The 14,273-nt window shown below is 49.1% G+C and overlaps 2 protein-coding genes across 4 annotated transcripts in view; one reads left to right on the top strand and one right to left on the bottom strand.

Moving 5' to 3' along the window:
- Positions 1-3,958: 3,958 nt before the first annotated feature.
- On the bottom strand, positions 3,959-9,421 carry tmem130 (transmembrane protein 130). 2 transcript variants are annotated; one of them, XM_088612829.1, is made up of 8 exons: positions 9,259-9,421; positions 8,969-9,081; positions 8,423-8,594; positions 8,022-8,179; positions 7,562-7,646; positions 6,748-6,950; positions 5,555-5,670; positions 3,959-4,397 (listed from the first exon to the last, which is right to left on the bottom strand). In XM_088612829.1, the coding sequence occupies exons 1-8, from the start codon at positions 9,399-9,401 to the stop codon at positions 4,206-4,208; spliced, it is 1,182 nt and encodes a 393-aa protein (XP_088468955.1). In that variant the 5' UTR covers positions 9,402-9,421; the 3' UTR covers positions 3,959-4,205. The 2 variants fall into 2 exon arrangements, with proteins under 2 accessions (XP_088468955.1, XP_088468956.1); XM_088612830.1 differs by having other exon boundaries at positions 3,959-4,347.
- Positions 9,422-10,869: 1,448 nt separating this feature from the next.
- Positions 10,870-14,273, top strand: part of trrap (transformation/transcription domain-associated protein) — a 99,182-nt gene continuing 95,778 nt past the window's right edge. For both annotated transcript variants that reach the window (XM_088613409.1, XM_088613408.1), the window contains exons 1-4: positions 10,870-10,966; positions 12,079-12,242; positions 13,183-13,232; positions 13,449-13,559. In XM_088613409.1, coding sequence (XP_088469535.1) covers positions 12,143-12,242; positions 13,183-13,232; positions 13,449-13,559 — 261 coding nt within the window. In that variant the 5' untranslated portion in view covers positions 10,870-10,966; positions 12,079-12,142. The remainder of the gene's footprint in view (positions 10,967-12,078; positions 12,243-13,182; positions 13,233-13,448; positions 13,560-14,273) is intronic.

Genomic DNA, 14,273 nt, shown 5'->3' with positions numbered 1-14,273 from the left:
CAGTGTTATTGTATGCCACCTGCCTTTTAAACTGTGGAGTCTCACGTCCTGCTCAGAGCCCAGGGTAAGGGGAAATGTCACTTGAAAGCCTGATTGAATTTCAGTAGCAGACATCAGTGCTTTTCGTGACAAGCACAGCCCGATCAATATGGGTGTTTAAACCACCGCACAGCAGGAGTTTACAGTTCATTTCATTTTTTTAAGTCTGCACTTAAGTGTTTATTTACACAGCTGAGACTCTCAGATCTGGGTTTAAGAAACTGTATGATTGCTGGTGCAATACACTGAACAACACTCTCAGAACATGTTTGTACATGGTTTTCACATTTGTCTCATACATGGTCTAATTTTTAACTATGCAGCTTAAACATCAGCATCTGATATTGCTGTAAAATGCTGTGTTACTCAAATCCTTTACAACCCTTAGCATGACAAATGAGGTCCTTCCTGTTAAATTGGTCTAATTATACAGCACAGATCAATCACAGTTCCTCTCCTGTATTATAATTTCACAAGCCCTTTCTTTCACGGATATTAATTACCAGGTAAGAAGCAATGGACATGTGGCTCTAGCTCATCAGAGAAGCATAGCTACATCTTCATCAGTAGCTGCTTCCTTTAGAGGAGTTTCTGCAAAGCACAGTTATAAATGTCTTAAAAAGGTACTGCTTTCTTGAGAAGTGGATTCAAAACTTCCACGTGCTCTTGAAAATACCACAATCCTGAAAGATACTCCTGTATAAGAATCTAATTTTTTCTGAGGTATACATTGAATGACTTTATCCCCTTTTTTCTAACGCCAAGTCATCTGTTTTAGGACTCTAAATACACATTAGCCCTCTCAGGTATTTATGAACAGATCTCTGAGAGGTCACTCAGCATCTCTGCTGTGAGCTAGGGAGGTCTTGTTCGCAATGTCTTCCTCCTTGGGACTAGTTATTTGAAAGAGGATGTGCAGAGGAGCTATCTCAGATTAGGTTAACACAGAGTTAATGGTGTTGTTATTATATAAGATGCAGTATTTACTATAAAGGAGAAGCAAGGAGAAGAAGGCCTGTGTCCATTCAGCATGGGATCAGCGAATTGGGAGTCATCGTGCCCCAGGTATTGAAGTCAAGTGCTCTTTACATTCCCAGCTACAGCCCTCCACAGGGACACAGGTTTTCAGGCAGGCTGATGCCATTCAATTCAGACAGGAAAAAAAATCATTTTAAATAAAAAAAAAAATCCTAAAACTGTTTTTAATGCGGCCAGAAACCTTGTTAAATCGTGAGAGCAAGTGAGAGAGAAAAAAATCCTTTTGAAATGTTTTTTTTTTCTCCCGACTCAAGGAAAAAGCGTATTGCAGAGGCTGTTCATTAAAGACAGGTTCCTGGATGGCCTTGAGATGGGTTGCCATAGTGAAAATGAATGTGGATGCGGTCTAGTGCATTCTCATTCTTAAATATTCAGAACAAATGTTTTTGTGACAACATGGAGTGTAATAAATAGAATGAAAAAGACAGTTCTGCCCTTAGTATCTATCAGTCTCTATCCTGAGCAGGCTGAACTGCATTGCACACACAATTCCCCAAAGAGAAAATGAAATGGGTATTTTGTACACAGGGTTTAAATTATGAAAACAATGGGCAAAAGTCAGCTGTTTAGAAAGAAATGTAACAGTATCTGCCATCACTTTTGTCTAAATCATCTTGAGACTTCCAGGATTAAACATTTTGATCCACGTCTGGTGCATCCTGATGGACTGAACCTTGGGGAGGGTGACAAAAAATATCAAGTTGGCAAAGCAAGCTGGAGCTCAGCTTGAACGGTCCCCGTCAGCCTGGGCTGATGTGTCAGAAGTGGAAAGCAGCTGCTCCAGTACCAGTTGGTTCTCCTTCTCTGTCTTGTAAGACCATGGAGAAAACCTTAACATACCTACACCCCCAGCTGCAGAAGGGTTTGAAAATTCAGCGCTCCGTTTACACTCTTCCGACTGCCAGTTAATCTTGTGTTGCTTTATGGCAGAGATGCCCAGCAAAGCATTAAAACTGAGCACTGAAAAACAACTGTCAAGACAAAGACTGCACTATCTGGGGGACAGCTGAAGAAAGCACAGAGCAGAACAGATCAAGGATCCCCGAGGAAGACGCTTTGTTTAAAAGCTAAATGTTTTGCCATCTGACAGTGTCAGCGCTCCTCGGCTCTTATACTTGTGTCACTGTTACACGGCTGAGGAACCGGAGAGCAAACCGGCCGTGGAGGTCGGGGTGCTGACAAGGGAGGAGGCAGGGGGACGTGGCGCGTGTGCGTGTGTGCGTTCGTGTGAGGGCATGTGTTTGCAGGAGCGCGTGTGTGGATCATGGAGGGGCCAGGCGTTGCACTGTGCCATGTTACACTGCCATGGAGGGGCACCAGCCAGGCCCCCTGGGAGATGATGGAAAGTGAGACTGGTGCAACTCCCTGCACAGTTGTGAATTTATCCGAAATGCTCTCCCCTCCATCTGTGCATACGTAGAACCCCAAACACATGAAAGGCTGTGCGTGCTTATTTTCATGTATAATTTATTCTTCTGCTTCAAATCAATCAAATGATCAGTGCACCCTCTCATTATTATTGCAGAGGGACTGCGATCACCACCGCCTGGCTCCGTCGTCATTCAGGTGTCGCTACGGTACCGTTCCCAGCCTCAGGCAGCGTCCCGTTGGGCGCTTGTGCTGTCTGGCACAGCGAACCGACTGCTCCAGGGCCGCAGGGACACACTTTCATCTCTTATTCATACATTTCCTCTCCAATACGCAACATACCATCAGACGAGCTAACAACAAGCTGAGCCAGCTGCCCCCCCACCAACATTACCGTCCCTCACTCGCAATTAAAAACATTTTCTACTGGCCAAACCCCACCACCGGCCTACTTTTAACATCCAGCTTAGCACTGATTGTAAATAAAACTATTGGATGTTTTTTTTTTCAGGAATTTTAACCGTAGTCATCTTCTATCTTTGAAATGCTGCGTGCAGGGATGATCAGATTAAATAACGATACCAAAGAAAAAAAAAGAGTTGCTCTGCTTTTTGCTAATGACATTTATGCAACAACCTCTTATTCTGCAAGGTTCCTTTCTCCCAGTGACACAGGGGCTGGGAGGTTCACTGTATCCTGGATTTTCCCCTTTCCGAGGGCACTCTGGAGCTACACACATCTCTCATCAGTTTAACCTGTTTTTGAACAGATCTTTCAGAGATCCACCTCCCCCTGCCTGAAGCTGGTGCATCCTGCAGTCCAGTTAACCAACAGTGAGGGCCTGTCCACAGCCCTGCATTCACACAAACAGACCTCTCCACACAGCTCCTGACAAAGGGGTAAAAAAAGATACCACTTCACTGCTTTGGAAAAATCTAAAATAGACCCACCTACTTGTACTTGTAAGTATTAAAGCTGGAGTGTAAAGAGGCAGTGATTTTCTGCAATCTGAGACAAGGCTGACAAGTGGGGACATTCATTAGGAACGTAGAGAATGTCACAAAAACATTCATCACCACCACCCCCTTCAAAAGATGGATATCATGTCCACCAGACACTGCAACACAACCAGCTATGAGCTTTGTGTCTTGCACCAAGTTCTTTTGACAGGAACTGAAAGAAAAAATCATTTTATCGGTCAGGCACATGTGCGCTAGAAGTCATCAGTTGAAGGCTCTTTTAAGTCCCAAAGGTGTGACAGCACTAAATTATAATAATAATTATAATAATAATAATAATTGCTTACACTTATATAGCGCTTTTCTGGACACTCCACTCAAAGCGCTTTACAGGTAATGGGGATCCCCTCCACCACCACCAGTGTGCAGCCCCACCTGGATGATCTATAGATGGTCTATAGGCCAGAGCAAGGTGACCAGCAGAGCTTTGACCATCTGCAGCTAAAGCAACAAACACAAGCAGCTTCATCACAACTCAACAGACAGCAAATATCTTCATATTAAATAATTTTTAATTCAATAAGTTCTCACTGTGTGGTGCCCACCGAAACTCTTAATACGAGCTTCTCATTACAGAAACATCTTTCATCTTCAATGCGCAGCACTCAAAGAGCAGCGTGCGCGTACCCTCGTGGAGCTCTCCACTAAAGCCTCAGCACTCCGCTCATGGCCTTCTGGGATCAATCGTGATGCCTGGATTCAGGCAGGTAAGCAGGCAGTGACCACAGGGCGGGGCAGCGATCAGATAAGGTACGTCACCACAGGGCCTCCCGGGTTGCCAAGGAGAGGAGTGGCCTCCTCATCTCTACCAGCCTTCCCCGCCAGCGGCACAGAAGCGGAGCAAGTGGATCTGGCCAATTCCTGGGAGATCTCCAATTCCGGGCTGCTGGGCGAGACTTTGTTCAAGCGGGCGGTGAAATCAAAATTGGCCTCCTGCAGAACAGAAATGCGCGCCCACGCACGCACACAAACACACACAAATGAAGTCAGGAGCGTGCGTGACAAAGATCCGAATGTTGTGCACGGCAAAAACAAGTTTAAGAATGTATAATTTTGCAGCAGCTGGCCCGGGAGGTGCTCATCTGCCTGTCGGAGGCCTGCGAGGGAGGATCACACACCACATCCCTTAGCCCTGCCTCACTGGCACTGCACAGCAGCACGGCTGCGTCAGGCAGCTCTCTGCACCGCAGGCCTCCCGCTGCAGGCCTGGCAGGTGTGCCCATGACGCCACCGGCCCACCTCGGCCTCCCAGCAGCGTCCTCCCTCTTCATCTCCACAGCACCGGGGACAGGAAGCCTCAGCAGTGTGGAAATGTCAACACTTTGATGCAAGACACAACAAAGCTCCTTCTCCCAGCGAATCATCTACAATCACACTACACAGAGGAGTGCCTGAATCTGAGGACGCCAGCGCCATGCCAGCACGCTGGCTCATCTCTACCGGCAGGGCAAGAACCCCCTGCACTGGGGGGCTCCCAGTCAGGAACTGTCAGCTCGTTACTTGGTTATTGCCACTTCTTTTTAAATAGGGTTTCTGTTCTTAAAACCACCCAACAGGATGTGTACGTGGCATCGAGCCTGCACCCGTTCCAGAAACGTGTCCTCGTTCAAGCGCGTCGCCCAGCAGCTGGGCCTGTGGGGACGGAAGACGTTCTGATGCACCGTATCCGCTCACACATCGATCACTTATGCAAGTGCACAGATTCAAATGTTAGACCACTGTGTCCCAGATCAGAACCCAGGTTGATAACCGCTGCCCCAACATACGATTGCGATTGATGAGTCTTTCCTGCCCCCTTGTGGACATTTATAGAATGGCCATGGTGAATGAATGCGTTAAGCTGACACTTGTATCCAAAGTTACTTACATACTGCAGCGCCCCACCCAGAACCTGAGCCCACACCCTTCCAGTTACAAGTCCAGGACCCTGCCAGCTGGTCCACACTGCTGCCCTTTAGCAGGCTTGTAGCAGCTTCCTTGTAAAGACCGACTCACTCTCCATTCTGTTCTCCCTATCTGCCACAATCTGTTTTTGCAGAAAGGCACGCTGGCGACATCACGATGGCTGTTTTATAGGTCAGGCAACTCACCTCCACCCTGTGCTTGTGAGTGAAGCGGCGGGGGCGGCAGGCGGTGAAGACGATGAAGCCGAGGGTGATGAGGATGAGTGTGGCACAGGGCAGGATGAAGAGCACGTGCTGGGTCGCTGTGGATCAGTCCGCACGCATGCAGGGTTGGCACAGAGAAACAGAGGAACAGGGAGAGATTGCTCACTAACTAGCATGGCATCCTGAAGCTTTCCTTGTCCCATTTCTCTGTAGCCCATAAATCATGTAGCAGACAAACTGAAGTGATCACAAACAGCAAAGGCCCCCTTAATCAATGTGTTAATTTCAGAGATGTGGCCCCAAAACTGCACCTTGACTTAGCACTGGTGTCATCACTGATCATCTGCTCACACAGAGTCACAAGCTCCGCGATAATGTGACAAGAGCCAGGCTCTCTCAAGGTCTGTTGCCAATGCATTTAGCAAGCTGCATGCCACATTAGTGTTAGTCACTTTCATGCAAAGTCACATGTCTGGACAGCGTCTACAAGCATGGCAGAGGGCAGGCACTACCAGGAGTGAAAATTCTGAGCTACGGCTGGAACGTCAGTAGAGAGAATAGAAGCCGATTTGAGTTTTAATTTACAAGGGAGGGATTATTTTATTTCAACCTCAGAAGATAAATTTAACATGGCTTGAAACAGGCATGACACAGTAGCTGCAGATTTGTTCATGCAAATTTCCAGAAATGTATATTTTCCTTCTATACCCAGTGCCTGTTCCTTAACATCAGAGTGAAAAAAGAGAAGTCATGCAACAAGAGCTTCTAGGACCGTTCCCTTGGCGAGACAAATGTTCATGTAATCATACGGATTCAGTTAACAGGCTGAATTAAAAAGCAGGAGATTGAGAAGAGCTAAGAAATTGTCTCCATAAACGCCTGGCCCTTCCTAGGATGAGATCACCAGCACACATCAATCAGGCGCAGCTGTGCACATGAGCAAGACCGACTGATCGAAAACCACAAAACGCAGCGAAAGGAAGAATCCCTCCCCGCCAGCACCACGGAAATCAGTTCTACATTCCTTCCCGAAGAGCGCTGCGAGACGAAAGCACATTCCCGCGGGCCGGCAGATGGAAGTGTGAAGACCCTCAACGCAATTTTAACCCCCTCCTGGAGAGGAGAGCCGCGCAGCTCCGCGGCCGGGGTCCCAGTAGCCCCCAGGCTCCGCTCACCGTCGCTGCCCACGGTGAAGGCGTGGAAGGTCTGCAGCAGGCTGACGTGGTTCCTGGCGGTCAGGCGGAGGCAGTACCTGCCGGCGCTGCCGAAGGTGTAGCGCAGGCTCAGCGTGGTGCCCTGCAGCCTGACCAGGTGGCACCGCACGGGCGGCGCCGGGCCGCAGTCTGGCACCATCGCCCAGCACAGAGTCAGCGGGGGGCTGGGAGGGGAAGAGGAACATGCTCACAGAGAGGAATCATGCAGGACAGATTTTTACTGGATGTAGAAATTTGGAGCTGGGCAGTAGATTGTTTTGTCTCTGGCCTGCAGTTCTGTTCAATATCTCACCTTCTACTTTTCCTTCCTGAATGCTGTATAAATATACGGACCAGCGCCGAGGCACCACAAACCGCTACATGTGGAGCAGCCCTGCCCTGAGGATCGGAGAACCGCGGCTGCGTTTGACACCCTCAAACCACAGAGCCAGGACCTCTCCGGGTCAGAGCTCCGAGGTGTCACCCCAGCCGGGTCTGGGCAGTACTGGGATGAGGGAGCTCGAAGGGACTGTGGTGTGAGTGGCCCAGTAGCGTGAGGACCGAACAGTGTGCTGTCGGACCCTGTACACCAGGGTCCTGCCTGCCTGCTTGGTCATTTAGGATCCCATGGCACTGTCTGACAGACCACTTCCTGCCTCCCTGGAGCCCCCCCCCGAGTGCGAAGCGTGAAACAGCGTCTCTCTTCTCCAGCTGACCGGCTGTGGGCTGAGCTGCACTTCGATGGCTGATGAAGCGAGCCCCCTCCTGTGTGCACCGAGCGGAGCTGGGCTCTTACCTGCCATTCACAGCCAGAGACAGCAGGGTGCTCTGGTCCACCTCAACACTAGGGGGGCCCGTCACCTCGACACTCCGCACAGCGTCTGTAAGCGGCAGGGGGAAAGAGGGTCACGACCTGCGCCGCAGCAGCCAGACAGGCCACAGGCGCCAGTCTGCAGGTGCCCCAGAAGGAAATAACCGGATGTCTCGCCCCGAAATCCACTTTATCTATGGCTCATGCACATAGATCTGTTAACACGAAAGAGGTCAGTGCTCATCACCCTGAGAATGAAGGGGGTTTCTGTATCATTTCATTCCAGCGTGCCATGATTTTTGAATGTGACATAATTGTAATAGTGCTGCATAATTTTAAATTGACAATGTCATTAGAAAACAGTGCAGACAATGCACAATAGAGACACACTCTTGTAACCTGGCACACTTGAACTTGTCCCTTGCACCCGTATTGGAGACCCTACCCAGCACTTTCAGATCGCTGCTGTACGTCCCAGATCTTGGCGAACGGTGCCTGTCCTCTCTCTCGGTCCAGTACGCTTCCACCTTCAGTCTCATGGTGTAGTTCCCAGAGCAGGAGTAGGTGTGATGCACATAGGACTCTGTGCTCACTACCACATGTCTGTGGGCAGTTACAAAAATATAAGACCTATTATTAAGAACATTAAGAAAGGCGCTGAAGTTTCCGTGAATGGCACTCATCCACACCCGTTACATCAGCACTACGCAGTACCTTAATCGAGCTAAATAATGACACGCACTCACGAGTTGAGCGATTTTAACAGCACAGAGCGACCCCCCCGCTTCCGCGCATGGGTTCATGGGATATTCCACACCGCTCACGGCGGAGTTGACCTGAACTCACCCGTCCCCCAGGTCCCAGGTGTAGGAGAAGGACGCGGAGCTGAGCAGGTGTAAGGGGTCAGAGATCTCGAAGGCAGCCTCGGTGAGGGTGTCGCTGGCAAGTTCCCCGTTGCTGCGAATGTAGGTCTTATTCCCGTCTAATTGACGGAACCTCAAGGCGCCCAAGACTTTCGCTGTAAATATCCCACAGAACGCAGTTCACCGACAGAACTCCAAACTTAGTCCAAAAACTAAAATAAAATTGTTTCCTCTTATTTTATTTTACGTAGGCTTTTCCGAGACTGGTCAAACCACCGCTGTCGCGTTTCATTCTGTAGCTGAAACACAGCCGAAAAGCGATACCTGTGCATCACCTGTGTGTTAAAGTAAAACAGGATCAAAGACTGGCCAGGTTGTCCAGGCCGCTGGTGCTTTAGCAAAGCTCAGCTTTCCAGACAGCCTCGACACCACCGCTCGGGCAGGTGAGGCTGTTCTACACCTGACTGCGTAAAACCCACCCTGCCGACCTGGAGAGGCGAAACGTGAATCTCATGGACCACGATGTTACCTGCAATCCCGTTCGGACTCGCCTCGTCTTCAGGCACGTCCGTCCTCAGGTAGACCACGGTCACAGACAGGCAAACAAACACCAGAGCGTCTTTCATCCTGCCGCATTGGCCCCTAGCAGAGCAAAGCGTTTTACATTCAAAGCAAGAAGCAAGTCTCACACCAGGTCACCTTGGCTTCGGCAATAAGCATTAACGCAAAGACACCGGCAGGAAAGACACATCAACTTGCTTTGCGCACACGAACTGTTACCAGATGCACAGACTTTGTGCAAGAGGACACCACTCGTACCAGTCGGACAGGACTTCTCTGTTTCTGCTGGGGTGGCCGCTGTTGCAACGACGAGTCGAGCGCGTTCTCAGCTCCACCCGCCCCGCGCGGCGCGCACTACTATCTCCTGTCCGCGAGACCCGCCCCTCCTGGCCGCAGTCCATCACGAGGAAGACGGGGGGCTTCACGCAGACCCATTGGGGAGTAAGCTGATAGCGTGTCTCTGCTGAATAGAGCAGGCGTTTCAAGGGCTGGGGGTCCCACACGCTGTGCGTGCGCCCCCGGGCCATGTGCTTGTACACTGTGGATCAGTATTCAAGACCTGATGAAAACAACAAGCGGCAGGTACTGCGAGCTTACCTGAAGAAAGCGTGGGACACTGTCACACCACACCGCGGGACAACACATTTAAATGTACTGGTTTTCACATGAATAATTAATAATAAATCCTTACACTTCTATCGCGCTTTTCTGGACACTGTACTGAAAGCGCTTCACGGGTAACGAGAACTCCCCTCCACCACCAGTGTGCAGCACCAGTCGGTGGGGAGGAGAGCAGCGTGATGAAGCCAGTCCAGAGATCGAGATTATTAGGAGGCCGTGATGGGTAAAGGCCAGGGGGAAATTTGGCCAGGACACCGGGGTAACACCCCTACGCTTTTCGAGAGACGCCCTGGGATTTTCCGAGAGTCGGAACTTCGGTTTTATTTCTCATCCGAAGGACGGCGCCCTTTTTACAGTGTAGTGTCCCCGTCACTATACCGGGGCATTAGGACCCACACAGACCTCAGGGTGAGCGCCCCCTACTGCTCCACTAACACCTCTTCCAGCAGCAGCCTCAGCTTTCCCAGGAATGTCCCCTCCAGGTACTGGCCAGGCTCACACTGCTGCGCTCCAGTGGGCTGCCAGCTGGGAGTTGCAGGGTGATATGGCTGGTGGCAAGATCATTAAACGATCTAAGAGTTTGGTTAAAATTAAAAAAACAGGATTGAGCAGAGCTACAGTTCTCGGGACAAGGTCAAGGGCCCCTCTTACTAGCGTGCGTTTTTACAATTTTCTGCACTGTTTTCTAAGATGTTGAGATATTTTTAAGCTCGTTTATAATAATGCTAGATTGTGATGATAATAATAATAATAATAATAATAATAATAATAATAATAATAATAATAATAATAATACATATACTGTTAGAACCAACTTAATAATTCGTACAAAAAGCGTCATTTTTTAACATTAAGGCCTGTCAGAATGAAATGATACACAAACATCAATCATTCACAGGATTACGAATGCTGACCGGTTTCATGTTTACAGATCAATGACTAATGACCACAAAGCGCTGCGTTTTGAATACTTTAACACATTAGAAAGCCAATTGATTTCATTGGCCGGTTCTACTGTCGCTTCCATATGACATCACAAGCACGACAAGGAAGACCATCGAAATCGATGGTCTTAGAACTTAATGTATCATTCCGCCGGGTAACAAAGTAGATCCCAGACGTTTAATTATTTTCACAGATCATTTAAAAAAAATAACTATTACTTTCAACTAAATGGACGCAAAATTGAAATATTTAAATAAAAAATAGATTTTTTCCGTCTTGTTTGTAGTCCTAATTACGGAATAAGAAAATTACTGGCGATGGGATATACACATGCACCACTTCACCTACACTCGCATCGCCGGAAGTCGTAGTGGAGCGCTTTCCTGTCTGTGTTGAACGGGTGAGTTGAGGCGTGATTGTTACTTTTTTTAATATAAACAAATTATATCGTTAGTTTTGACGCGGTGCTCTGCAAATATGTGTTTTTAAATGTTTCATGGATGAGTGCGCTTGGAGATAGGGGCCCCCGCTGTGTCAGGAAACTGAAAAAAACGTGAATGATTGGGCCGAGACAAGAGGGGAGGGGGGGCCGCCCAGTGTTTTTGAAGTGTAGGGTATTTAATTAAAGAACTCATTTTGTATTCACGAATAGCTCGCTGCTCCGAAAGGGTAAAACCCGGGTAAATTCGGATAAGCCCCGAGCTGTCGGCTGCACTGTGGCGCGCCGTGAGCACCGGACGCAGCTGCTTCTGTGTGCGGCGGCTCGTCCCGCGCTCGGCTCGGACCCCGGACCCCGGACCCGTGCGGGGTGCCTGCTGTCGTCGTTTGTTGTTTTCGCATTCGTACTGCTGGTCGTTTCGTTGAAAACCTCTTAAACCGTATCACTGGACTCCCCCTTCGCAGGGCTATAGCATGAACCTCGCTGTCCATTTCTCGCACATGTACACCACCTGAGTTGCACCTTAGCATTATCACTCGTGTCAGAAGTGAAGAGATTCCTGTTGCTGCTGAGCCGGCGCTTCTGTTTCGCTTTGTAACGTTTGACAGTTTCAACTACGAAACATTTCAGTGTCTCTGACCTCTTCGGTGGGGGGGTTATTTTTTCTCATGCTGAAGAAATATTCGAACACGGATAAAACCTTTGTATGAAGCTGTAGTGTGAAATTCGGACAACGGTTGTAGTTTCCAGTTTTCAAGCCTTTACGCCAAACCCCTCTTTCGAATTAGTATATGTACCAATTATTATTTTCATGGAGGTGTCATTTGAAGAAGTGGAAGCAAACGACACAAATTGGCAGACTTCACTTAAGTAAACTTTAATATTGGGGAAAAATTAGTCGAATTATAGTTCAGAGGGGCAATTTCATTGTACTGAGTGGAGAAGCGCGGTTTCTGTTTTTATCCCACCCCGGGGATGGGCAGATGAAATCGCAGTCGCTGCCTCGCGGTGGAGGACTCTGCCCGTCAGCGGGCGGCTCGTGCGGGTCTCCTGACCGGTGCGCTGCCCCCCAGGTGTGCAGACGGCGGTGCTGCTGCTCCACGCCGCCCCCTGTGAGTGCTCGGTCCTGTCGGAGCCATGGCCTTCGTCGCCACCCCCAGCCCCACCGTGGTGGACCAGACCACGCTGATGAAGAAGTACCTGCAGTTCGTGGCGGCCCTGACGGACTGCAACACGCGTGAGTGTCTCCCTCGCGGCCCAGCTGTGCTGCTGCCCCTCCAGACAGTGCCCGAGGCGTCCTGCCCGACACCCACAGCTCCTGTTTGTGTGCACTTGTCAATCCTGCCCTGTGGCATCAGGGCACTCGAATATTGCTTACGACAGTGGTTCCCAGTCCTGGTGCTGGAGACCCACTCGCCTGCTGGTGTATGTTCCAGCCGAGCCCTCCGTTACATCATCCAACCCTTCATGGGCTTAATAATAATCAGATGAATGTGAACTGTTAGTTCCCAGCTCATGAACTTGTTGGAGCTTTGACTGTTGTAATTTACAAGTGAAGTAAAATCCCAAGCTCGTGACTAGAGACGAAATGCCAATATGCAATTGAAGCAACTTCTTAGATGAAGTAAGGCTACAAGGATCTGATGGAGGTGTGATGGTGTGTGGGGCACCAGGACCGGCACTGGGAACCCCTGAGTCATGGCATTGCAGTAACTGCACCCGGACAGCAGGTCCTGCCGTTATTAAGCACGGGGTGTGAGGCGCAGGTGTGCTCTCGGTTTCCCTTTTGGTGCTGTCTTGAGGTGTATTGTAGGACTGGCGTTTTCATCTGTAGTTCAAGGATCTCAGGGAGTGGAGGAAGTTCACCAGTGAAGGACAGTGGACCGAAACCTGAAGTGACACTGTGCAGAAGTCCTGTGATGAGAGCGATGTGCTTTAGCCCAGCGGAGGGAAGGCACGTGGGCTCACGAGAGTCTGTACGGGTGAAGGAGTGTGTGTGTGTGAGAGAGTGTGTGGGTGTGCGGGTGAGCTGCTGGACCTCTTTGTTTGGGCGCTGAAAGTTAAACTGATAAGATCTGAGAGCTTCTGCAGGTACTGTAGCCCTGAGCCAGTGAGGTATTACACTGAGTGAGCGGTACCTGTTCACCCCTCCGCAACACTTCTCGCTCTCCCTACAGCTGATGAGACCAAGCTGAAGATGATGCAGGAAGTGAGCGAAAATTTTGAGGTATGTTTTTATTTCATTTTAACTCTGTGTGACTTGGGAATTAATCAAGAAAGATGAGATCTTTCTGTTTGTGGCTCGGAAATTGATCACTTGATTTGTATTGGTGGTGGGGGGGGGGAAGACGCAGACACAGACACATGTTTTGCCCCAGACCTCCTGGCTCTGTCGCTGGTGCTCTTGTGCAGTTTCACCCGACTGCTTTATCTGTTTTTTCAGAATGTGACTTCGTCGCCGCAATATTCCACGTTCCTAGAGCACATCATCCCTCGCTTCCTCACGTTTCTGCAGGATGGGGAGGTGCAGTTCCTGCAGGAGAAGCCAGCACAGGTCTGCTCTTTGCACCATGTCCTGCAGTCGCCTCTCTAGAGCAGGGGTTCCCCTAGTCTGCTGGTGTCTGCACCTGCTGAACTCGCTCTTATTTGTTATTATTTTAATTCCGCAGCCTATAGAACCTGTAAGCACTGACTCCTGAGCTTGCTTACCAGTACCTCTCATGTTACGATGTTATCGTGTTGTTATGCTATTAACTGGATGTGATCAGTTTGTAATGAAAAGACACTGGTGGGAGTGACTCTGTATCAGATTCTCTCATAATGAGTTTTATTTTTCCCTTCTACAAAGGCCCACTTTCTTACAGTTGAACCAACACACTTTGATTAAATTATTCCAATTTCAATATTTTAAGAGATGGACAAATTCCATTAATCCGCGTTGAAGAACTTGGCTGAAGCAGAAGCCTCTGAGACATTCAGAGGATTTTGCTCCAGAAATAGAGACAGTGTTCCTTCAGGACCAGGGTTGTGACCTGTTGCCCTAGAATACTATGCACAGTAATGCCGATAACATTATGAGGGGAGGGTTGTGGCCCGGTGTGAAGTCGGTACAGAATAAGTTGAAGATATCAGCTCCGGATATCAGAGCACTAGCTAATTTATGTCACTGTCTAGCTAATTTGTGTCACTAAGTGCTGATGACTTACTCATTGGGGCCATTCAGAAAAATGAATCTGGTATATACTTGCGCTCCAAAAGGTGTGTAATA

The sequence above is a fragment of the Lepisosteus platostomus genome, chromosome 19 (genome assembly GCF_059453375.1).
Source record: "Lepisosteus platostomus isolate fLepPlt1 chromosome 19, fLepPlt1.hap1, whole genome shotgun sequence".
In the NCBI taxonomy this organism is placed as follows: domain Eukaryota; kingdom Metazoa; phylum Chordata; class Actinopteri; order Semionotiformes; family Lepisosteidae; genus Lepisosteus; species Lepisosteus platostomus.
Note: the sequence above shows the minus strand (reverse complement) of the source record. Positions and strands in the feature narration are given on the sequence as shown.